The following is a 25,085-nucleotide window of genomic DNA, read 5'->3' on the forward strand; positions in this document are numbered from 1 at the left end:
ATCCGCCTGCCAATGCAGGGGACACGGGTTTGAGCCCTGATCTGGGAAGATCCCACATGACCCGGAGCAACTAAGCCCGTGCGCCACAACTACTGAGCCTGCATGCCACAACTACGGAAGCCCATGCGCCTAGAGCTCGTGCTCCGCAACAAGAGAAACCACCGCAATGAGAAGCCCACTCACCATGGCAAAGAGTAGCCCCCGCTTGCTGCACCTAGAGAAAGCCCGTACACAGCAATGAGGACCCAACACAGCCAAAAATAAATAAATAAATTTTTAAAAAGTCTGCTCCCTATCTTTACCTTTTCATTTCTCCTCTCTTCTGCTTAAAAACGTAATTTCCCCAAATCTCCTGTGCTTTTTATGTATGTCAAAGGTTTCCGTTCCCCTTGCCATGCATACTTAGCACCTCGGTAGTCACACTGTGTAAGCTGGGGAGTTGAGGGAAAAAAGAAAACCTTCATTGAGGTCTTGATACCACAATATACGCTCCTCCTACTGGAGCCAATGTGTTTATGTGAGTCTTAAGCAAAATCATCACTTCTTGTTCTTTTGGCTAAGACCATATGTAAGCAAAATAATCACCAATAATGCTGCTTTTAAGGATTCCCATTAATGTGATTAAGGAGGTGGGAAGCAATGGTTAAACTGCATTAAATGCTCACCTGTAATACTCTGCATGGAAAAAAAATCATCACTGTTATGAAAGTAGTGCCATTATGTTTCTGGTTATAAAAAGTAATAAATTTGTCCATTTCATAAAATTCAGGAAGTACAAAGTATGGAAAACAAAAATGATTCATATTTCACCATGCAGAGATAATCACTATTAACGTTTTTGTATATATTTCTAGACTTTTTTGAAAGAAGTCTTTTATATATCAAAGAAAGAGAAAGAACAATTGTATTCAGGAGCAGAACAAGCTGTCAACAGCCATAGGCAGTTGGAGGCAACCCAGGTTGATGGAGAAGAGCAAAGGCCATAGAATCAGGTAGACCTGGTTCAAATCCAGTGCAAATTCTTATTGTTGGCTATGACCCTGGGTCAGTCACTGATCCTCTGTTATTCCCCATTTACGAAATAGAGAGTTCACCCAGTTCATAGGGTCGTTGTGGAGATAATGAATCAAAAGCACTTACCGCACGGCTTGGCACATGGAAAGTAGACAGTAGATTTGGCAGGCAAGGAACAATAAAGTACATTTGAGCATTGTTGTTTGGCATCCATAATCCCTGATTCATCACTGATGCAAGGAGGTCAAAATAGAGAATGTGGTCCCTTTAGATATCAAAGTCTTAAGTAAGCTGCACCATTAAATCAGGGAAAAGGAGGATAGCCAGAGTAAAAACCATGCAATTGAGTTGTAAACTGCTTACATGTTAATGCCTCTCACATCTATATTATTAGCCCAAATCTCTCTCCTAAGCTCTGAATTCATTTTCCCAACGGCCGATAAGAGGACATCTTCTCTTGGATATTCCACAGCTATACTGAACTCAACATGCCCACACTGAACTTATTTTTTGCAAACTTGCATCTTCTCCTTGTTCTAGTTATGAGATTGTCTCCCTTCTCTTACATTCTGTGACGTAGAAATCCAAGTACCCAGGTAGAGGCAGTGGTTTTGAAGTGAAGTTACAGCTCAGCAACAAGAAACTCTCTTGAGTAAAAGGAAAATTTTTTTCTTTTATTTTTCTAAAAAGGTTTCATTTCTGTCACACTGCTTCTCACTTTAAATCTAGTTTCTATTCAGAATTATGGTGCATACATTGTTGTTCTTTGGGGGATCTTTTTAAAAAGTATTTATTTTCCTCTGGTTTAGGGCTATTTGGCTTTTCTCTTCCCTTCTATTTGTTTCTTATAGTGTGAACGACAAGTCAAATAACAGAAGAAGAACCATAAAATGTGTCCCCAGTACTATACCAGCTATGGAATAAACACCAGTTTTCCAAGTGCAATAATTCTTAAACCTTACATATTCCCCAAATTCAGTCTTTTGGTGTGGCTTATTTCTCTAATTAATTAAAATGGTTATTCCCCAGATTAACTATTGAATATGGTAGGGAAAAGAAAGCACAAGAAAAGGAAATACTATCTTATTTTGGCTTACATTCAAATGTAATTACTTTTGTGAGGCAAATTACTGGGTGGTGAGGACATGAGTGGGAGGAAGTAGGGCAGTTTGGGGTCGTGGGTAAACCCTGTGGCCCTTGTACCAAACCAGGGGAGGCAAAAAAGTCCACCTTTGTGATGGATGTCTCCTGGTGGGGTTCTCATCAGTAGCTGAGTGATTGGCCATTGTATTAGCAAGTGTCTTTCAATATCCCAATTAAGCAAGTCCTAATAATTAGTGATGAAACTCCATACAAGACTCTCTTTATATCATAAAGAAAGATTAGAGAAGATTTAAGCCTATCCCTGAACCAATGTCACCCAGACTCACTTGCATTCTAATACACTTTCTTGAATGGGAGAAAATGGCACAGCCTTACAGCTGAGGTCTGCATGTTCACTGCACATAACCCACAGCCTAGCTCATGTATGCCACAGCCTAGAGACGTGCTGATGCGTGCCAACAGTGATACAAGCTGAGAATCAATAATGCATATTTCTAGTACATAGTCTATCTTAGTTTCAGTCACACCCATGTTGTGTCCCAGCCTGTCAGTAACCCCTTGACCATCCAGCACTGCAGTTTAATCATAGCCCTGGCAGGGGAATTATGCAGAACACAGAAAATGTTTGTCATCTTGTGACTGCATCTACTGTAGACTCTCCCCAAAATCTGCCCCACAAATACTCTTCCTCAAATCTAAGAGTCCTTGTTAAACTGACAAGATTAGGAAATCTGATGAAGATGCTTTAATACTAAGGATACCCATGCAAAACATGGCCTTAGTAACACCTATTTCTCTTGTTGGCTCATGTAATTCTGAGAACATTACTGACTTACAAAACAAAAATAAGCATCAGCAACCTGTACTATAAGAATGGAAAACTATGACTTATGCTCAAGATAATAAGAAACCTCTCTCAAGGTCAAAATAAAAGTAAATGCCATTTTGATTTCCTGAATTCCCTCCTCCCCCTTCTAAGATAACCAAATTGAACAGGATTCCACATTTTTCTAGGTAATAACACTCAAAAGATGTGACTATTTTGACAATGCTGTGTTTCACTGTTATAATTATAACCTTTCTTTTCCAATTATTGATGCTCTTCACTTATACCCCCTTCAAAATGTCACCTCAATTACCACATGTCAATACTTTACTACAGATAAAGATGGTCAGGAGAGATAGTGATTTCTATGCCTCTCATGTAATAGCATGCATGAAACTTGAAGTTCTATTACAAAATGTTGATATTACATCACATTCTGAGGAGTCCTCTAAATGAGAAGTCACCCTTGTTACAGAAGTCAAGAAATCTTTTTTTAAAAACTATTCCCGGGACTTCCCCGGTGGCGCAGTGGTTAAGAATCCGCCTGCCAATGCAGGGGGCACTGCTTCGAGCCCTGGTCCAGGAAGATCCCACATGCCGCGGAGCAACTAAGCCCGTGCGCCACAGCTACTGAGCCTGCGTTCTAGAGCCCACAAACCACAACTACTGAGCCCGCATGCCACAACTACTGAAGCCCATGCGCCTAGAGCCTGTGCTCTACAACAAAAGAAGCCACCGCAATGAGAAGCCCATGCACTGCAACAAAGAGTAGCCCCTGCTCGCCGCAACTTGACAAAGCCCGCACGCAGCAATGAAGACCCAATGCAGTCAAAAATAATTAATTAATTAATTAATTAATTAAAAAAACTATTCCCAAATAGATTCAAAGTAGCCTGATACAGGGGCTCTGCTTATAATCAAATCAGTATGATTTGATTTTTAGCAATGTTAACCAAAATTTAAATAAAACTATTGTATTGGCTGCTTATAGAGACCAAGTACCAAGTTAGACATAATAAATCTGAAGCCCTTTGTCAGTAAATCCTAATGCTTCCCACTTCAAGTCTCCTGTCACATACCAACGAACTTGTCACTAAGCTATTCATGCATGTTATCTTCCAATAAGTAAAAACATTCCTAGTAAACTAGTAAGAAGGTTTTACATCTTATGTTTTTTGTATCCTGTACAATGCCAATCACAATGCTTTATCACAGATTGTAATTTTAAAAGTATTTGTTGGATTATGAATTTTAAAAAGCAACATGTTTTTAAAAAGTTGTTTTTTGTTTTTTGTTTTTGTAAAAAGCACCCCCATGACTTCAAATGGAAAGAGGAAATGACAGTTTGGGTATAGGTCTGATTTTACAATTGGGCAAAATGAACAGATTGCTCACAATTAACTGAGAAAGGTGCTCTCAAATATTTGATCTGAACTTAGAAAATTCTCTCTTGATGCTAACTACCCATCAGCGCTTTTATATAATTGGTAAACATGGGGGAGCACCCACTTGTGGTGCCAGATGCATCGGGCCTGGCTTCCACAGTGAATCTCGCGTCTCCTGTCATTTTACATGTTGATTTTTCTTTCCTTCTTAGAATGCCAAAAAGGAACCTTACTTCTCTTTGTATTTAGTGATAACCAGAAATATATAAATGTCTATGCTGTTTGCCAAGAGTATATCAAGCATTATCAGTGTTGGGGAGGAGGACGACAACCGGAATTCCTCTTCCTAAGAAAGACAGACCCCTCCAGCGGCAAGGACTGTTCCTTCTTCTGACTTCTAATTTCAGGAGCTACTTGTATACTTGAATATTTATTTCACCCTTTGCCAGTGGTTACATACTTTTTCCCCTAGTTGTGTATAAAGGTACAGACTGTATCTGTACTTCTTTAGATCTTCCTCTCAGTCTTCACAAAGAGCACTTTATAAATTTTGACTGATGGATAGTGGGTAGATAAGAAAGAATATCAGACCTTTAAAAAGTCAACTTTTATTGCCTTCACTTCTTAGTTTACAGGAAAACATTGATTCTCCTGCTCCTCTAAAATTATTCAAATATTTTAAATATTTGTATAGTAAATATTAAATAAATTGATTAAATATTTTAATCTTTAAATATTAAAAATGCCTAGAATGTTAGCCACTCTGGAAATAAATATGGCAGCCCAGAAAGAGAGAGAAAAGAAATAGCTATTGCCTAAACTTTTCACAACTGTATGCTGTTTTGGGGCTACGATTCAATAGCAGGTGTACTGCCATTTTATTCTTTATGACTCAGAAAGATTATAAGTTCAACTTGTTGTGCAAGTTTATTTGAGTTTATAATTTTATATTTTCCCTGTCTCTTTCACTAGGTTGTAAGTGTGGAGACAAGGAACTGGCTGCATGCTTAGTTTGGAGTTGTAGAAAAAGCACATGTTTTTTTTTTTTTTAAAGAGTTGTTAAAATAATTTCATTAGTGTATCAGTCAAGGTTCTCCAGAAAAATAGGAGATACATAGAGAGACAGATTTTAAGGAATTGGCTCACAAGATTGTGTGGGCTGGCAAATGTGTACAGCAGGTCACTGGCTGGTAACTCAGGCAGGAGTTGAAGGTAGTCTTAATCACACATTTGTAGATCAGGCTCGCTGGCTGGAAATTCAGGCAGCATTTCTGTGTTACAGTCTTGAGGCACAATTCCTGCTTCTTCAGGAAGTCTCAGTTTTTATTCCTAAGGACTTCAACTGATTGGATGAGGCCCGCTCATCAAAAGTGGTCTCTTTCATTTAAAGTCAACAGATTTTAGGAAAGCACATGATTTGAAGCTGACATATACGGATAGCCTCAGCAAGTGATTAACATCTCATTAGAAAAATCGGAAAGGTGATCTGTGGTAAGCATTTCCAAAAACATATGTAAAGTACCTTCCCCGTAGTAGATGCTCAACATACAGTAGCTGTCTCATTATTATTATTCCCTTTTAAAAATACTACCAACAGTGCTTAAGCTATAGCTTTGCATATTCCACAAATTTTACTCACTGATAGGGTAAAGAGAAGAAAACACTGAATGTCTAATATGGACTTTGTTTTTCTACAAGTAACAGCAAAAATCAAAGCTGTTGTGTAACATCATTCATTTCTTTTGTACTTAAAAAACACTTCACCAGAGATAAAAAGGAGAATAGATTGAGACATTATACTGGACCATCACCAAGTATGTATTACTATAATGCACTCTGGTTCCCATGTTCTATATTACACACAGCAGAAAAGACACACAGAGAAATCTAAGGATGGAGGAGCTGCATTTCTTTATGACCTTATTTGAAAGATAAACTCCTTGGAGAAATACAATTTATTCAGATTATCAAGACCCTGCTGTGCAAATCTACATTCTGGGAGCACACTATGGAGATCAAAAAATATTTACTTTATTCTGTTGGGTATAAAAGCTTTTAATGAATGCATAATTAAGGCAAAAAAGAGTGTATACAGCTTTAGAAATTCCACTTCTGAGCCAAGCCATTAATATCCAAGGCACCATACCCAGTTGTGATTCCACCTGTTTCCTATTTGGATTACAACCTAGTTATAAATCAAGGTATTACATGACTACACGACCTGGTGCTGCAGAAAAGGATTGCACTCCAGGACTAGAGAAAGCAACATAAAGGGCTTTGTTGTGGATGTGTGGTGAAGGGCTGGCCCTTTGGAACATGTTGAAACAAACAAATAAACAAAAACCCAAGACCTTGGGATGAATCATGTAGGAAAAAAGTCATCATGCATATCATGTACATAAAGGGACCTGTAAGTTTTCTCCATAATATCTTATATTAGAGTTGATGGGATAAAATCTAACAGTTATGGAAGTAAAAATGAGCAAATCATTGACAATGCAGGCCAGATTATTTGTGATATGATAAAATAATGTAAAACCAGGTATTTTTATTTGTATAAATATAGAGAGAGATATAGGTATATTTGTATACAAACAAACGTATCTGGACAGCTGAATGCAACTATATATTCATGTATTGATACAAATATGCATATGATAGAGTGTGATTAAACTAAAACAAAACATTAGCAGCAATTCAAAAATACAAGAAAAAAACCCAGCATGCTCTAATTCTTAGAGTCTTTGAAGGCCTGTTTAAATACATTTGTGCTGTATAACAGAGGAATTCTACAATTAGGTTACTAGTACATTTTCATAATCAACTGTATGCATAATATCCAAGGCTGATGAATAATTTTATATGGTTCCTTGGGAAAGTCTGTAGTAAGCTGGAAATCCAGTATGAAGGAAGCACAGGGACACAGCCATCATCAACAACTAATAATTCTGGCCCCAGTCACGATGTGCTGCAAAATGCTATTGCAAAGTTTACTAGAGCTGTCTCAGCACATCAGGTGATTACCACTGAATTACGGACTATAAAGAGGAAATTAATGTATACTTTTCTTTCTTGAATCAAAAATAGTCTATCTGAGCAACTGGAGCTTTAAAATGAAAATTTCAATAATCACAAACCTTTTTTGAACAATGAGAGGCAAAATCAGGTTAAAATTTTTTTAAAGAATAGTAGAGCCTGGAAGTAATTCTGGTATATTTCCTTAGTTAGTGCTGCTACCCAAAGTCAGCTGCTGAAAATTAGCCCAATTCTGCAGAATTTCAATAATCTCTCAGTTATCCACATAGACTTTTGTCTTAATCATTATTATACATAAGAATGAAGACTGGTAAGGTTTTTTGTTTCAAGTTTTCATTGTTTTGGCTTTTTATATTTTGGATGCTATGCAGGATCTATAATATCAATATTTTACATATTTATATATTTTGTAAATTTTTCATATATTTGTAACTGGGACCAGTTCAAATTTATCTAAATATTATGACACTTTCAAAATCTGAATATCAGTTACTTAACAGGCTGGTAACTGATGTGAATTGAGGTGGCAAGAGCATCTGAAGCAGTGGTTCTCAAACTGTGGTCCCCAGACCAGTAACATTAGCATTACCTGGGAACTTGTTAGGATGCAGATTCTCAGGCTCCTCCTCAGACCTCTTGAATCAGAAACTCTATGGGTAGGGCCCAGCAGTCTCCTTTAACCAGCTATTCAGGTGATTCCACACACGGTCAAGTTTAAGAACCACTGATACAGAGTACACATTTGAGTGAAGAAAGAAATGACTCTAACCTGCATAAATATATTCTTACAGCAGAACAAGATGCATGACCCCAGTCCCTCATCCCAGACGCTGAAGTGGGCAAACATTATACTCAGTGTATGGGGCTGAGGCCACAGTACCTGAAGCTGAATTAACGACAGATAAGCAGTCATTTCCCAGGGCCTGAGCACATGTCCCTCGAAAGGCAGCAAGGAAAAGGTCCGCAGCCTGCTCTAAAGGATATTTGTGGAGGGAGAGCGAGAAAGGGGGTGGGGGAGATGTCTAGGAAGGAAGACACCTGGAGAGAGGGAGACATATGGACAGCAGTCTCCTAGTAAGGACTAACTTAGATCTTTCTTCTGTTAAACAAATGCACTGCCTGTATTTCCCCTAGTCGGGGAACTTAGGACACCATGCAACTGTATTACAGAAAATTCCTATCACAGGGAACTCTCTTGGCACATGTAGAAGGACCACAAACAAACATGCGTTTCTAAGCAACTACTATGCACTAGAGCTAGAGTAAAAGATTTTTCCAATTTCTCCTTGAATTCTGTATATGAGGATGCAGCAATATGTTTTATTTACAGGAAGGGCAGGGGAAACAATAAAACAAAACTTCCTATCTAAAAAGCAGTAACGCCATTGTATATATGTGCCACATCTTCTTTATCCATTCATCTGCTGATGGACACTTAGGTTGCTGCTTATATACAATGGAATATTAGCCATAAAAAGAAATGAAACTGAGTTATTTGTAGTGAGGTGGATGGACCTAGAGTCTGTCATACAGGATGAAGTTAGTCAGAAAGAGAAAAACAAATACCGTATGCTAACACATATATATGGAATCTAAAAAACTACAACAAAAAAATGGTCATGAAGAACCTAGGGGCAAGATGGAAATAAAGACGCAGACCTACTAGAGAATGGGCTTGAGGATATGGGGAGGAAGAAGGGTAAGCTGGGACAAAGTGAGAGAGTGGCATGGACATATATACACTACCAAATGTAAAATAGTTAGCTAGTGGGAAGCAGCCGCATAGCACCGGGAGATCAGCTCGGTGCTTTGTGATCACCTAGAGGGGTGGGATAGGGAGGGTGGGAGGGAGACGCGAGAGGGAAGAGATATGAGGATATATGTGTATGTATAACTGATTCACTTTGTTATAAAGCAGAAACTAACACACCATTGTAAAGCAATTATACTCCAATAATAAATAAATAAATAAATAAAAAAGTAGCAACACCAAGTATTATGTTGCTTTTAAAAGCATCAATTTTTACTATTTATTAAAGTATAATTTCAGTGTGATGTTTTCACTTATCAAAGGCAGGGAGAAAGTGATGGTTCATATAATTATTTGTGACTTTTTTTTTCTAAAACAATACATGCACTTCTACAAAAGCCAAGAGAAGTGGCGCAGAGGAAAAATACCTTTTACAGAATAGTTATTATTTCCAAAATATTCAGGAACAGCCTTGTCCAATATGCAGTTGATTGGAAGTAGGTAGTAAAGTTTGTGACATTTCCAGGAATGAAGAAAGACAGGAGTGACGGAAGTGGGTAGGAAGGTTAACTGTGGAATTAATAGAGAAATTCACATGTGAAGCATGCAATTCTACTGGCTCTGGTTTTCAGGGTACCTACTGCGTGTAGGATACCATGCTATAGGATACTTTGCATGCACTATCTCACGAACACTCCAACACTCCTAAGATGTACATTGTATATACCGTATCATATCTGTATCACACCTGTATCTGTGGGCAAAGAGGTTATGTAACTTGCCCAAGGTCACACAACTCTGGGACATGAACTTATATCACAGGGAGATAGATAAGTAAATCAGTAAAAATAATATGGTGTGATCAGCACTCTGGAAGAATGCCTGTAATTAATGAAGAGGAGGGGAATCCAACTCCAACTAGGTGGATTTATCAGGCAGCTCTGGAAGAGGAGCTATAACACATGAGCAAACTACTTGCAGGTTAAAGAGGAACTCATAGGGTGACATAACGAGGGAAGAATAATCCATGGAGAAGAAGGCTTCATACAAAGAGGTTTGGGCACGGGGACATGCATGAAGTTCACAATGATTGCGGTATAGCATGTGGGTAGTAACTTGTCTTTTAAAAAAAAAAGGCTAAAGCGATAGGAAGTTTCATAATAAAAATGGAAACTGTGAACCACTTCAAGAGGAATGAACCTTGTTTTGAAGGAGGCACTGGGGTGAGGCAAGAGTGAAGGCAGGTAGGTCCATTGGTTAGCAGGAAGTTTCTTTAGTCCAAGAAATAAGTATTGAGGATTTGAATTAAGATGGTGGAAATAGAAATAGAGAGAATGAGAGAGATTTAACAAGTTAAGGGAGTTCACCCAAGCCCTGCACACAGATGTTTGTAACAGCTTAATCATAATTGCCTAAACTTGAAGTGACCAAGATGTCCTTCAGTAAGTGAAGGGGTAAGTAAACTGTGGTCCATCCAGACAATGGAATACTGCGCAGCACTAAAAAGAAATGAGCTATCAAGCCATGAAAAGACATAGAGGAGATTTAAATGCATATTACTAAGCAAAAGAAGCCAATCTGGAAAGGCTACATACTGTATGAATCCAACTATATGACGTTCTGGAAAAGGTGAAACCGTGGAGATAGAAAAAGATCAGTGGTTGCCAGGGGTTGGGGGGAGGGGAGGGAGGGATGAACAGGCAGAGCACAGAGGATTTTTAGGGCACTAAGACTATTCTGTATGATACTGTAATGGTAGATGCATGTCATTACACCTTTGTCCAAACCTACAGAATGTAAAACATCAAGAGTGACCCTTAATGTAAACTGTGGACTCTGGGTGATAGTGATGTGATAGTAGGTCCACCAATTGTAACAAATGTATCTCCTCTGGTGGAGGATGTTGATAATGGGGGAGGCTATTCATATATGGGGGCAGGGGGTACATGGGAAATCTCTGTATCTACCTCTCAAATTTGTTGTGAACCTAAAAATTACTCTTTAAAAACAGTGTATTAAAAAAAAAGTTAGGGAGGTAGAAGTGAAAGGTTTTGGTGATAGCCTATGTGTAGCACAAGGAGACGGAATATTTTAGGATGACTCCTGGGTTTCTGGCTTGGGTTAACACTCAGAAAGGTCATATGCCTGTGGGATATCCAACAGGAAATGCTGAGTAGGCAGTTGGCTTAGAGATGATAAAACATGCTATCCTTGGGTACAGTAAGAATAGGGCACATGAAGGAGACAAGAAATTAAAAGGACAAGGTTAGAAACCTAGTTTGTAACCAGGAGACAGGGATCCAGCTTGTGTTTTAGGGAAAGAAATTGTTCTGTGGGCCGGAAAAATAACTTAGGTTGTACAGCAAAGTATTGATTAGCTTTAGTCAACAGACAGGAAGCTCAGTTGAGCTACTGCAGGAACATCTAGGAAAAATAATCCAGATCTGAATGATGGCAGTGACAACGAAGAAAGAGAAGAAGGCATATGTGAGAACAATTTAAGAGGCTAAACCAATAAAATTTATTGGGATTCATGAGATCATGGAGCAACATAGGATTATGCCAAGGTTTCTGGTTTGGGTTACTACAAGGATAATGGTTCCTTCACAAAGAGTGGGAGAAGGAACAGGTGAGTAAGACTGGCTGACAGTGAACTGAGATGCATGTGGATGCCAGCCAAGTGGAAACAGCTGAACACAGAGCTTGGCGCTCAGGAGAGGAGACTGCAATCCTCCAAATGTGGATGAAAGAGAGTGATGGTGAGCAGAAGAGAAGAGCACCCACATGGCATCACTGCACCCAGAAGGATATCCACAGAGCTGGTGGAAGAAGAGTTTGTAAAGGAACTGAAAAGAAGTAGGAGGAGAACTAGGAGAGAGTCTTGAGAAAACAGAAGTGTAGGAAAGAAAGGAGCTAATAACCACTGTCGAAAGGCTGTAGAGTGGTCACATTAAAGACCATAAAAGGCCCACTGCCTTTGATGATTAGGAGGCTTTGGGGACCTTTATTGGCACAGCCTTTGAGGAGTAATGAAGGCAGAGGACTGAGTTCAATAGGACTGAAGAATGAATAGGAGGTAAGGAAGTGCAGACACTGTTCCCAGTTTGGTAGTGAATGGAAGGAGCGAGTTGTGATAATGAGAGAAGAAGAAAAGTTTCTCCCATCTTATTGATCCTATTTTAAAAATGAAAGGAAGGTGCCAGTGGAGAAGACATTGAAACCATGGGAAACACAGGAGGTACCTGATGCATCAAGTTGCTGAAAGGCCGTTTAGCCTTAGAGAATCGGGCAGACGTTTAACTATGGGCAGAAATATTTGCAGGTGGAGGGTGAACAGGAGGATGAATCTCTTAAATGAAACATAGATTTTCTTTTAATGCCCCTAATTTCAGGTATTGATAATGGAATTAAGTGAGATTGACTTTGTTTGCTTTGTTTATTGATTCTGAACTCTAGCATTAGTAAAATATTGGAAACATTTTATTCTTGAGAAAAATAGGCTGAAAGTGATTTTAAAATTGCCCACCACACAATAGTTAGTTTAGAACACAAATTACTAATATTAGAAAAATCCTTCAAGACAATCTTTCTTGTCTTTAAAAACTCACAAACAAGGAAGACATAGTGAACCCTAGATTACCCACATAACAAATTAAAATGCCAAAATGACTTCCTTGGCCAGCCAGTGTGTCTCTGGGCTGTCACTGACAGCCTTTGGTGTGGGCTTAGGGAAGAAAAGCCAACATAATAGCATATGAAAAGATTAATTGGGATCCTAAAATGGCTGCTAAAAAACTTATGATATATTTTAGAGCCAAATATTAATGATATTTGAAAAATCTGATATTCTGGATCACCCATGCCAGATAGCAAATACTCATGATTAGAACAAATAATTAGTAGCTGGCTATGATTTAGTAGGGCTGATACATTTCTACCCTTTCTGATCATTTTCACTGACTTAAAAAAAAATCTGAAAGATTAAACTGTTTGTAATATATTTTCCAAAATTCGTACTTTAACTTTCTCCAAATACAAGAGTATCAGCTCTAGTGAACTATGGAATAGCACTCAGTGTATTTGATTAGGGGCATATTCAATATATATGTTGGTATAATCATTTGTCTTATCTAATGTGGGAAAAAAATAGCTCAGCAGTGGAGAAAAACGAGTGTAAGTTATAACTTCTCAACCTTGAGGATAAATTATTCTATTCAGAACACCCACTATATATTATGTATTTAGGAGATACTGCTAATTTAATAATTAAAATTATAATAATAGGGCTTCCCTGGTGGCGCAGTGGTTGAGAATCTGCCTGCCAATGCAGGAGACGCGGGTTCGAGCCCTGGTCTGGGAGGATCCCACATGCCACGGAGCAATTGGGCCCGTGAGCCACAACTACTGAGCCTGCGCGTCTGGAGCCTGTGCTCCGCAACAAGAGAGGCCGCGATAGTGAGAGGCCCGCGCACCGCGATGAAGAGTGGCCCCCACTTGCCCCAACTGGAGAAAGCCCTTGCACAGAAACGAAGACCCAGCACAGCCAAAAATAAATAAATAAATAAATAAATAAATAAATAAACAAACAAACAAACCCAAAGTTTAAAAAAAAAAATTATAATAATACATTGTTTGGAAGAGATAACCTCCTATAAGTCATTGTAGTATTACTTAGTTTAAAAAAAAATGATAATCTATTAAGAAATACTGTAAAATACGCAAGATCTTCAGTGCCAAATGCAATCCCCATAGAAAGTATTTTCAACTTAAAAAAAACTGTATTCAATGGGTAAAACTAATGTAAGACTGACTTATTAACATATTTTCCTCCCATAATATAAAATTTCAATATTTAAGCAAGAAAAAAATTACTGAATGGATGCACCATTCATTCCCTCAATACACACTGCTGTGGACTGAACTGTGTCCTTGCAAAATTCATATGCTGATGTTCTAAGCCCCAGTATGATGGTACTTGGGGATGTGACTTTGGGAGGCAGTTGGGTTTAGATGAGGTCATGAGGGTGGGGCCCTCATGATGGGATCAGTGTTCTCATAAGAAGAGACACCAGAGGGCCTTCCCTTGTGGCGCAGTGGTTAAGAATCCGCCTGCCAATGCAGGGGACACGGGTTCGAACCCTGTTCTGGGAAGATCCCGCTTGCCATGGAGAAACTAAGCCCGTGCCTGCGCTCTAGAGCCTGTGAGCCACAACTACTGTGGCCGCGTGCCACAACTACTGAAGCCTACGCGCCTAGAGCCCCTGCTCTGCAGCAAGAGAAGCCACCATAGGGAGAAGCCCACGCACTGCAACAAAGAGTAGCCCCTGCTCGCCGCAACCAGAGAAAAGCCTGCACGCAGCAATGAAGACCCAACATAGCCAAAATAAAATAAATTAATTAAAATAAAAAGGAGAAGAGACACCAGAGAGCTTGCTGTCTCTTTCTCTCTGCCATGTGAGAACACAGGTGGCCATCTGCAAGCCAGGAAGAGAGCCCTCATCAGAGCCTGACCAGGTTAGCACCTTTATCTTAGACTTCTAGCCTCCAGACTGTGAGAAATAAATATCTGTTTAAATCACCCAGTCTGTGGTATCTTGCTGTGGTAGCCCAAGCTGACCAATACAGACGCTGAGCTCTCGTGATGCGATGGGAGGGAGGGGTAAGATATAAAGAGATGTAAGGCATGACCCCTGCCTTCAAGAGTCCCACAGTATAACTGGGGTGGGTAAGACACTTTCCAACCGCATTAAGCCCATGAGGAAATTGATGCAAAAGTAGCACTCAGATACTTTCTGCTTCTGTGAAGCTATTTCAAGGGTCCTGTGTTTCTCAGAGTTGAAAGGAAAAAAAATACTTTCTAAGTAAAAGAACAGTAAATTCACCATTTATGTAAAAAAACCCCAGAAATACCCAGAATTCTTCCTAATACCCTCATGAGAGAATAACGTTCTTTAAACCTTTGTACCTTCACTGAAGAGAGAAAATGACTAATTCTCATGGTAGCCCATTTAGTGTAAAACTAAATGAAGACAAGGGATGACTAATAAGCATCAGTCACAGAGGAGGGAGATTTAGGGCAGGAAGTCACTTCCTCCCTCCTGCTCCCTTTACTTGGCTTCTGAATGATTAATAGTAAGAATTTTGGCTTCGCTCTATGAGACGATCCAAATGTGCACACTGTAAACAGAACAACGCCTTCAGTCTGGCGAAATGATCTTTTATGCTTGTAAAAGCAGAAAACAAAAACAAATGAAGACAGAATAGAACCCCCCTCCCGACCCCCGTTTTCGTTACAGTGATAAAATGCTCTACCTAGAGCACTCCTGTCCCTTTCCTCTCACATCACAGCAGCACGTCTCCTCTTTCAGGTCACGTCTTCCCCATAAAAGTGCTAAACTAATGCCGCTTAATGACAAATTAATGTCCATGAATAAAAAATACACCTCTAATAGCATAGAGTAATTTGCCATTACAATATCATCATTGGACATGCCCCTGGTTTAATACGATGTATTTAATTCATAACCTAATGAGTGATATATAAAAAGAGGGAGATGAACCCTGCAATTACATTTATGTGAGTCTGTCACCTTATTTGTAAAACCTTAGAGTCATTTACATTCAAATTAGAACAAATGAGTGATTTCACAAAGTGCAGTGATAAATGACCACAGCAGCCCAAGACAAAACTGTATTTCCTGTGAACACATTAACAGCTTCCTATTATTTGTTAAAAATTACAATGCATATTGTGCCCAGTGTGGTGTGAATAATGACTTTTTTACTGATTAGGTCAGAAAACTAATATGTAGCAAAATAAATAATTTTTCTTTTCATTTTTTCTGATTTTTGCTTTAAATTAACTACTGAATTCTGGTGGATTCACACTGCCACCTGCTGCCTAGGAGTAGCTACTAAAAGTACATTCCTATCAAAAGGAGTTAATTCACCACTTTGGTGGTCTTATTCAGAAAGTCTAGTGAGGGTTCTTTCTTGTCAATATGTTTAAATTGCATTTCATAATAAAGGCCGATAGTTGGCAAACAAAAAGAACACTTGCTAATCAAATAATAGGATATAGCATTTATTTGGGGGAGAGAGTACAAAATGTACAAACTTTTTTTTTGAAAGCTAATTACAAAAAAAGACATTTTCAGCAAAGCATGTGTATCTCTTAATATATCACTTTCAGGGGATACAACACAAAGTCCAGTGGCCAGTACCCCGATCTTATGACAGGGGAGGGTTTGGGAGGGTGGTGGTGTGTGTGTGTGTGTGTGTGTGTGTGTGTGTGTGTGTGTGTGTGTGTGTGTGTGTGTGTGTGTGTGTGTGTGTGTGTGTGTGTGTGTGTGTGTGTGTGTGTTCCCTACTCCTGACCCTTGGAACATTCTGAAGGCAATGACTGAAGGCTCTGCTTGTCACTCAGGATCTCTACCACCTAGTCTTCCCTCCCAATGACAAGTTCCAACATGAAAGGAAGGCCTTAGGGTCCAGAACAGAGCAGACTAGGAAAGGCATGAGGACTGGCGATGAGGTTGGGGAAGAACAGGCCTGGCCTTGGAGACCAGGCTAAGGGTTTCTGCAGGTGAAATGATGCTGCCAAATGGTCATTAGGGGAGCTAGTAGACATTTCCAAACCCGATTAACATCCTAGTTCTGAATTTAAGTTTCTCCATCTGTAAAAATAAAAGAACTCTCACCTGCCTTAAGGGGTTGCTTAGCAGAGGAGAAATGGGAATGTTTGTGCAAAACACTCAATACAGATAGGCTCTCAGTAAATGCTGGTTCTCTTTCCTGGGAAAGATAATGATGGCTCTGGGGACTATGGTTTGGCATAGATAGAGGATAGAAACAAGCAGACCCCTTAGGAGGAAATTATGAACTCTTATAACATATAGCTAATGACGGTGAGAGTCTAAAGAAAGGTAAGAAAATTAGCAACGGAGAAAACAATCAGGTCTGAGAGATATCTGGTAGGTAGAATCAACCCAACTTGGTAATTGATTGGATATGGTGGTGAGGAAGGGGTCTGAGACTATGTCCAAATTTCCAGACAACTACCAGATTGATGGTACCATCAACAGAGAAAAGGGCAGGTTTTCTCATGTTAGGTTGGAATTGCCTGTGTGATGTTCTGGTAGAGATGTTCAGAAGCTAATTTAAAAAAAGGTTAGAAGAAAATCAAAGTTTGGGAAAACAAACTGTACTCAAAAAGTCTGTAATGTTTATCTGAGGGACTCGGTAAATCAGTAGACACAGCAGAATCTCTCTATCCATAGCCCATCTCTCTGAGGATGGTCTGCAGAGATTCCTTTACAAGATTTCACAGAGTGAATGACATTCATGTAAACATGCATACGCTGAAAAACAAGAAAATTTACGCGTTTTACTGGGCCCTTTTTATACACAAATATTGCTCTTTAATGAACTGGTTCATCTTTCTGATGAAATTTTTAAAAACAGCACAACGGACAGGGAAGAGGAGCAGAAGGAGGAAAAGGGAAAGAAGCATCCACATTTCATTTGGGACTGAATCTCAGCAGATGAGTCAGACAGGTCACGGTTATTAATGATATATAACACGACAGGCTACACAGGACAGAGTCCTACAGAATTTCCATGCAAAGCAAGTGAGAAAGGATGCAAGCTTGAGCAGTTGTCTGTAAATCCCTCATCTTGGGATGATGGGCTGTTACTGTAGCCATTCCCCTTGTAGCCACCCCACCCCAAATCATTTAGCTGCTTTCATTGCCAGGCTACCAGTTAATCTCAGCAACATGCACGGAGACCGTGTGTATTCTCAATGACAGGCCTGATTAGACGGCCTGGAGCCAAAAATGAATGCGGGGAAGACCTCACAGCCTGGGAAGCTAATTTGATGGCTGTCCTCACTGACAAGAGGGGCACTGCTCCTGTGGTGTGGGGTCCTGGCCCTCAGCAGCCTGCCAGAGGAAAAGCAAGAGAAAGGAGCCCACACAGTGGCCTCAAAGTGTCCCTTCCCTTGGCTGGGGGCGAGCAGCAGCGTCTAGGCATGTGCAGAAGAAGCTTCAGGTCAATGCAATAGCCGATGGCCGCGGAAGCTCAGGGAGGCTTGGGGAGCTCAGGAAGTGCCCACCCAGCACTTCTCCTGGCATACGCTTCTTAATGCGCACTGGAGGACAGCAGGAGGTCTACTGAGAGCCGAGGTCTACCCTCCACATCTCTGAAATAATGGTAATTTGAGGACAACAAAACAATACCAGACACCTTAGGAAAACGGTTTCACAAACTCCTCATTGGGCAAAGTACCGAACAAGACTGGAGGATATATTAGCCTTGGTTGATGGGTCTTAATGTCTAAGTACATTTTAAGCACTGAAGATTTTTCATTTTAACAGAAAATATTTTATATACCCAATAAAATGATTCCATAGGAAATTAAAAGTCAGTTGAGCAATAATAACCAAAAATCGTAAATAGGTATAGTTATTTGACTATGTCAAAATATGAAGGCAGACTGACCCCTTCTGGTAATTTGATAATCCTAAAAGAGAGGCAGGGCATATATTTGAAAAGGAGTGACATAATGAAGGTTTCTGCATACACAGGGTTTTGGTCCTTAAAGTCCAAGTTTCCTTCTACAAGTTGGACATCTTGCAACATCACAGATAAAAAAGAAAAGGAAAGTTACATAAGAGAATGAAATGCAAACACTGGTGAAAAGACAGTGAAAATTCTAACCACTGCTCAAGCAGGCTAATAATAAATGAACTGTCCACAAAATACATCTGTTTGCAAGCTACATTTTTTTCCTCAGCAAAATAATGAATTGCAAGAATTAAATTCCAAAGTGCACACAAGTCACCTGGTATCTCAACAGGTTCATCTGATGGGATAGGGAAAAATACCCATGAACTTCCAATGTTCATCTGGAATTCTCATTTAGAGAGAATTATAGGTTTAAGTTTACACACACACACACACACACACACACACACACACACACACACACACACTGTATATATACTGTATTTTAATGTGCATCATGATAACTAGCACTATAACCAAACTTTTGTCAACACACATCATTAATTATTACCTGCCATGGAAAAAGTGAATCAGGTGATGATGCAGAAAGCACAAGTTGCAATATTTGATGTAGAAATGTCAAATAAAAGTAATTTCAACTTCACAAGTCAAACACACACCTTTGAGGTCTTGTAACCCTTCTATGTTATTCCCATTTGTTACTTGCAGAAAGGGATTAAAACAGGTCTCCCATATCACCCAACAATATTGAGGGGAAAAGAAAGGAAAATAAGATAAAATGGTTAAACATTTACTGTTAGACTAAGTATGCTGAGATAATGATAAAACTTTCATATGCTGTATTTGAACTGCTCCTTAGGTGAACATGGCTGACATTCCTCCCACTGTCTCCCTAGGAGACACTGGTTCCTATTTCCTGAGGTTGCTGGGGGGATGAAATAAGATGATAGATGAGAAAGAGCTTTGGAAATGACCTAATGAGTAACAGAAGTAAAGGCTATATTTAGAATTAGAGAAATTATTAGGAAGGAAATAACGTAATTAGGCAGAAAAAAAATAGGATTTTTCTACTTACTAATAACATGTCATGTGCACAAGGACAGTAGAATTAAATTATGTGGATTTATTATTTTTTAAAGTTTATTTTCACTGTTGTTATAATGCTGTAATAAGTGCAAGTTAAAGGTCATACGAGTGGAATAAATGGGAGGATCTCAATGTAGGGGGTTAGTACTTAACTCTCTGCGAAATAAAAGAGACTCTCATCCGTACTATCTGCCTAAGATGTCCCATATCTTCCGATTGAAACAAAGGGTTTTCATCCAAGAATTAAAAAAAAAAGGTCTTTGGAATCAGAAAGGCCTATCACTCACCAGCTATGTCACTTTGGGCAAACTGGGTATATTTCAAATCTTTGATTTTTTTTGCCTATAAAAATGTGCAACGTTGCTGTGAGGACCAAACGTGAAGCATGGGTGAGCAAGCAGCAGGTGCTCGGCGGATGGGAGTTTTCTCTACCTCCCCCTCGCAGAGCCTTTCCTGAAACCCTAGCAAATCAGGGCAAGAATGCACAGATCACTCATCATTTCTCCAGCATTTATTGCCCGGGAAGTTCATGCAGCAATTAATTATGTATGACTTCATGATATGTTAGCTACTGTTACTGAAATCTTAAATGACTAACCAACTTCTCATGCATTTCTGCAACCAGAGAGCACTGCTTCAAATCAAGACCCTTCCCAGCGTCATCTCCCAGGGCCCCAGTAGTGAACCCTGTGTGTGGCTGTTGAGTTACTCTGCCGCCCAAGGGTAGCAAGGTGGGCAGGGAGGGTCGGGGACAGGAAGTAGGACGTGAGAGCTGCAGCTGCCCTCTTAGGAGCCTCTCAGCCTGTGTCCTGGAGAAATTCTACCACCACAGGCCACATTTCCCACCCACCCCTCCCTTCCATTTTACCTGTCACTGGGCTCCAGTCGGTGGGGTACTGCAGGGAGAAGGAATGTGCAGGGTATACTAGCAGGATGCAAGCTCACATACCTGGATGAGATAGTGGGAACATAAACTGAGAAGCTCCAACAGCTGTAGGTGACTGCCAGCTGCTAACACATCCTGGATCACGCCTGGCTCCAACAAAATCTGTTGTTTTTTTTTTAATAAAAGAAAACTATCAGTTACTTAAAAATTAATACTTGCTTACTATGCAAATACACTGTGTTTAAATTGCCGCTTAACATACTACATCTGAATTAATACTCTTCCTTATTATGGAAGTCAGTTCTTTTTTTCCTGTTCTGATTAATGAGCTGTGGCCCTTACTGTAACAGCTAAGTTCTCATTTCCAATACTCATATCCATACTTAACCACTTATTTTTGCAGGAGGATATGAACATTTGCAAAGAACAATATAATAGCCTTCAAATTCAGTTTATGATGAATATAATCTTCTAAACACAAAAGAACTGAATTTTAGTTTTTCAAAGTATATTTCAGAATGTTATTCTTCAGTAAATCACAGAAGCAGTACGGTTAACACGGGTATTTTAGAGAAATGGGGCTTACAGTTCTCCTTGAAATACAGGACCAGAGGTGGATATTACTCCATTTTACTTCTAAGTCCTACGATAGTTAACTTCAACCACAAAGTTCCATTTTGTTTCCTCCTCAATCTCAGCTTCTCTAATCCTTTATGTTTCAACTAAAATATGTAGAAATAGTATTTCAGAATATAACGGCATCGTAGAGAAGCAAAACTGCCCAAATACACTGGTGATACCAATTCTTCTTTTTTTCCTGGTTGGGTCCAACTTTGTGCCTACTGCTGCCAGCTCTTGAGCTGGTGAATAGGGCTGGAGGAAAACACACAACTAAGTTGGCGAAATTCACTTTACATGCCAAGACGGCCAGGCACAGGAGGCCTTTAGGGCTGCTCCAGGCATCCGAACTCATTTCCCGAGCCCAGTGATGCCCAAGGTCTAGTCTCTGGACCAGCATCAGCATCATCACCTGGGAACTCGTGAAAACTGCAAATTCCTGGGCACCTCCCCAGACCTAACTGAATCGGAAACTTTCAGGTGAGGCCCAGCAACTGATGTTTGCTTCTGATGCAGGGAAGCCTGAAAAACACTGATGGGGTCAGCTCGCTCTCACCCTCTATTCCTTCTCACTCGCTCCTCTTTCCTCAAGCCTCCACCTCCTCGTCTCTCTCCTTACTTCAACCTCACGATCTTCCCAAGGCTCCCACCACCAAGTCTACCAACCCACCTACGCATATCTGTACCAGCACATTCTCCTCTCCTCAACACTCCCCTTGTGCACTAGATCCCATCTCCCTCTGCCTGATACCATCCCCTCTCGTTCCTGCGTCATCATCTGTTCTCTTCTCCTGGATAATAACTCCCATCAGCATACAAATGTGCCATTACAGCTCTTATCTTAAGACATAAAAATTCCCTCCCTTGAACCCACAGATCCGTCCATGCTCCCCTTCATGACAAAGTTCCTCAGGGAAGCTGTCTATATAAAACGCTGCTGTTTGCTCTGCGCTGCTCTGTCTCAAACCCACTCCTGTTGAGTTTTGTTTCTACTGTTCCTCTAAAAATGCTTTCATCGAGGTCACCAGTGACCCCTAAAACTAATAGCCATTTCTCAGTATTTAATCTTACTCAAGCCGACAGCAGTTAGCAAAACTGACTACTCCTCTTCTGGAGTGATTTCTTCCCTTCCCTCTAGGACGACGCTCCCTCTCTTGGTTTCTTCTACTTCAATAACGAGTCCCTTTCCATCTCCTTCCCAACCCGTAAGCTTTGGAGATGCCCAGAGCTCAGTCCCCAGATCTCTTCTTTCCTCTCTCTACCTACTCCGTGGATGATATCATGGCTTTAAAATTATCTACACACTGATTACACTCAAATTTGTTTCTCCAGCCCCAAACTCACCCTTGAACTATAGACTCTGATATTCAACTGCCTATTCTGTATCACCACTTGATGTCTAATGGGCAGCTCAAACTCAACGTGCCCCAGACTGATCTCTTCATCCTCTCCACCAGCCACCAAACCTGCTCCTACCCCAATCTCACCATTTCAGCAAACAGCAACTCTCAGTTATTTACACTAAACCCCCAGAGTCATTCTTGATTCCTCTTCTTTCCCTCACACCTCACATCTCATCCATCAGCCACTCCAGTTAGCTCTATCTTCAAAATCGTTCCAGAATCCAATCACACTCAGTACCACTTCCATCCTTATCACTCTAGCCCAACTCACCGTCTTCCTAGATTTACTGTAATAGCCTCCTAACTAGTTGAACTGCTTTCTCCTTTGCCTCCTCGCACTGTTTTTTAATAATATGAATCAAACGGGTTCTTTAAAACACAAATGAAATTATGTCACTCTGCTATTCAGAACCCTCCGACTTTTTATCTCACTGAAAAAAAAAAAAAAATCCGAAGTCTTCACTATACCATATAAGGTTCTTTGAATACGCTGAGCACCTTGGTGTTTACAACTAGCTGTTGTCTCTGCCTGGATCATTCTTCCTCAAGACATCAGAGGGGCTCACTCTCTCAGGTCCCTCAGACCTCTGCCCAGATATCATCTTATCTGAGAGGGCTTCTCTGACCATCCTATGTAAAACAGTACCCCACTCTCCATCACCCCTATTCCCAATCTCCTTACTTTGCTTTATTCTTCTTCACAGCACTTAACATCTCTCAACATAGTACATATTTATTTGTCTATTTGATGATTTTCTGTTCCTCCACTCACTAGGATATAAGATCCAGGAGAGTAGGGACTTGGTCCATTTTGTATACCCAGCACTTAGAACAATGCCAAACAAAAAGCTTTCACTTAATAATGATGAATTTACCTTATAATAATTTATTGATGAATTAATTTATATCTAGAATGGTTTTTTTAATTATTTATTTATTTTTTATTTATGGTCTCACCGCACGCAGCATGCAGGATCTTAGTTCCCCAACCAGGGATCAAACCTGTACCCCCTTCACTGGAGGCTCGGAGTCTTAACCACTGGACTGCCAGGGAAGTCCTCTAGATATGTTTTTAAATTCAGAATTAATTTTATTAATTAGCCTAACATGAGAGGAGAGAGGGAAAATACATTTTATTTCTGAACTATTAAAGAAGTGAAAAAGCTAAGCACGTGTGGCAAAAATACCAACACTCATCTTATTCGGAAAATTCTTTATAGCTCCTTTCCTGTCTAGTCAGAGGGAGAAATCTGAATTTCTCCAACTCCTCACGGAGAGAGGTTTTGACTGACATTCAGGAAATGATTGCAGCTCCCTTCACAGGAGCAAGGATGCAGTGTGTTCTTACAGAACAGGCATGGCCTAAGGCACAGAATGGGGAATAGATGGATTAGAAAGGCTAGTCTTAGCCTTTAAATCCTGTCAGTTGTGCTTATTTCACACAACTGGCATTCATGATAACCTCTAAGGCTCGGTAATGCCAAGCACAAAGACAGATATCACAGAGAGACAAGATGAATATTCCACAGCACGTGTAACACGTCCAGCGGGCCAACTGGAGAAACCTCACAAGAGAAACCCATACTGGGATTGTTTTTGTCTTTGTGTCTTGTTTTTCGTTCTGTAGTTTTTTTTCATCTCTCATTATAACAGAAGTTTTTCTAAAAGATAAAGGGAGCGGTTTGAAAGAAAAAAAAAAAAAAAACCTACCAGAAAAGCTGGGTCTCACTTATGGAAACAGAACCAGCATTTCCAAGTTCCACTTACACTAGTCTTTTAAATTCAGCTTTGTTGCTCTTTGGTGACTGGTTGTCCTCATATAGTTTTCCAGAGAATTTGTGTTTGGGCAGAAGAACAAAGGTCCAATCTCCTCACGAGGTAGAGTATGGTGAATCTATCTGCTGCCTAGAAGAACTGGGTGAAATGGCCTTTTGTAGAAGGAATGGCTTTCCCCCACGTCAGTTTATGGATGACAACCAAGATCGCTAAGTTTAAGTGCTGCAGAAACGCATACCCATCCACATCCAGTCTGGCACTCACAGCAGAAGAGACGGGAGGAAGGATCATTCCAGGACCACCCACAGGAGGGAAGGGTATCCCCTGACAGTTCAGAGCACAGAGTGGCGGAGGAGGAGCTTGACACATCCAGTCACTCATCAGACTGGAGGAGCTTAGCTCAGACAAGCCATCAACAGTGGACAAGGCAAATGTCTGAATAACAAAAGAGATCAAGAAATGCAGGATGCATAAAGCCAAGTGGTCCAGAAAGCAGTGGGGAAGACGAAAACCACTAAAGCCACCCAACTGGGCTGGGCACTGCCTCTCTCCTCAGCGATGCTCCCCTGCCTGGCTGGAGACAGAGGGGGGTGTCTTCAGATTGCACAAAGAGGTTCTGATGCAATTTCAGGTGGGGCACCGGCGCCTCTTGTTCATAGGCCATCTGTATGCA

General features: G+C 40.2%; 1 protein-coding gene across 5 annotated transcripts in view; it reads right to left on the reverse strand.

The window, feature by feature from the left end:
* KLHL32 (kelch like family member 32) overlaps positions 1-25,085 on the reverse strand; it is a 239,538-nt gene that overhangs the window by 81,177 nt on the left and 133,276 nt on the right. For all 5 annotated transcript variants that reach the window (XM_068550927.1, XM_068550925.1, XM_068550930.1 and 2 more), the window contains one exon: positions 20,679-20,777. In XM_068550927.1, the coding sequence (XP_068407028.1) occupies positions 20,679-20,777 (99 nt within the window). The remainder of the gene's footprint in view (positions 1-20,678; positions 20,778-25,085) is intronic.

Source organism: Eschrichtius robustus, chromosome 9 (genome assembly GCF_028021215.1).
Source record: "Eschrichtius robustus isolate mEscRob2 chromosome 9, mEscRob2.pri, whole genome shotgun sequence".
Taxonomy (NCBI): Eukaryota; Metazoa; Chordata; class Mammalia; order Artiodactyla; family Eschrichtiidae; genus Eschrichtius; species Eschrichtius robustus.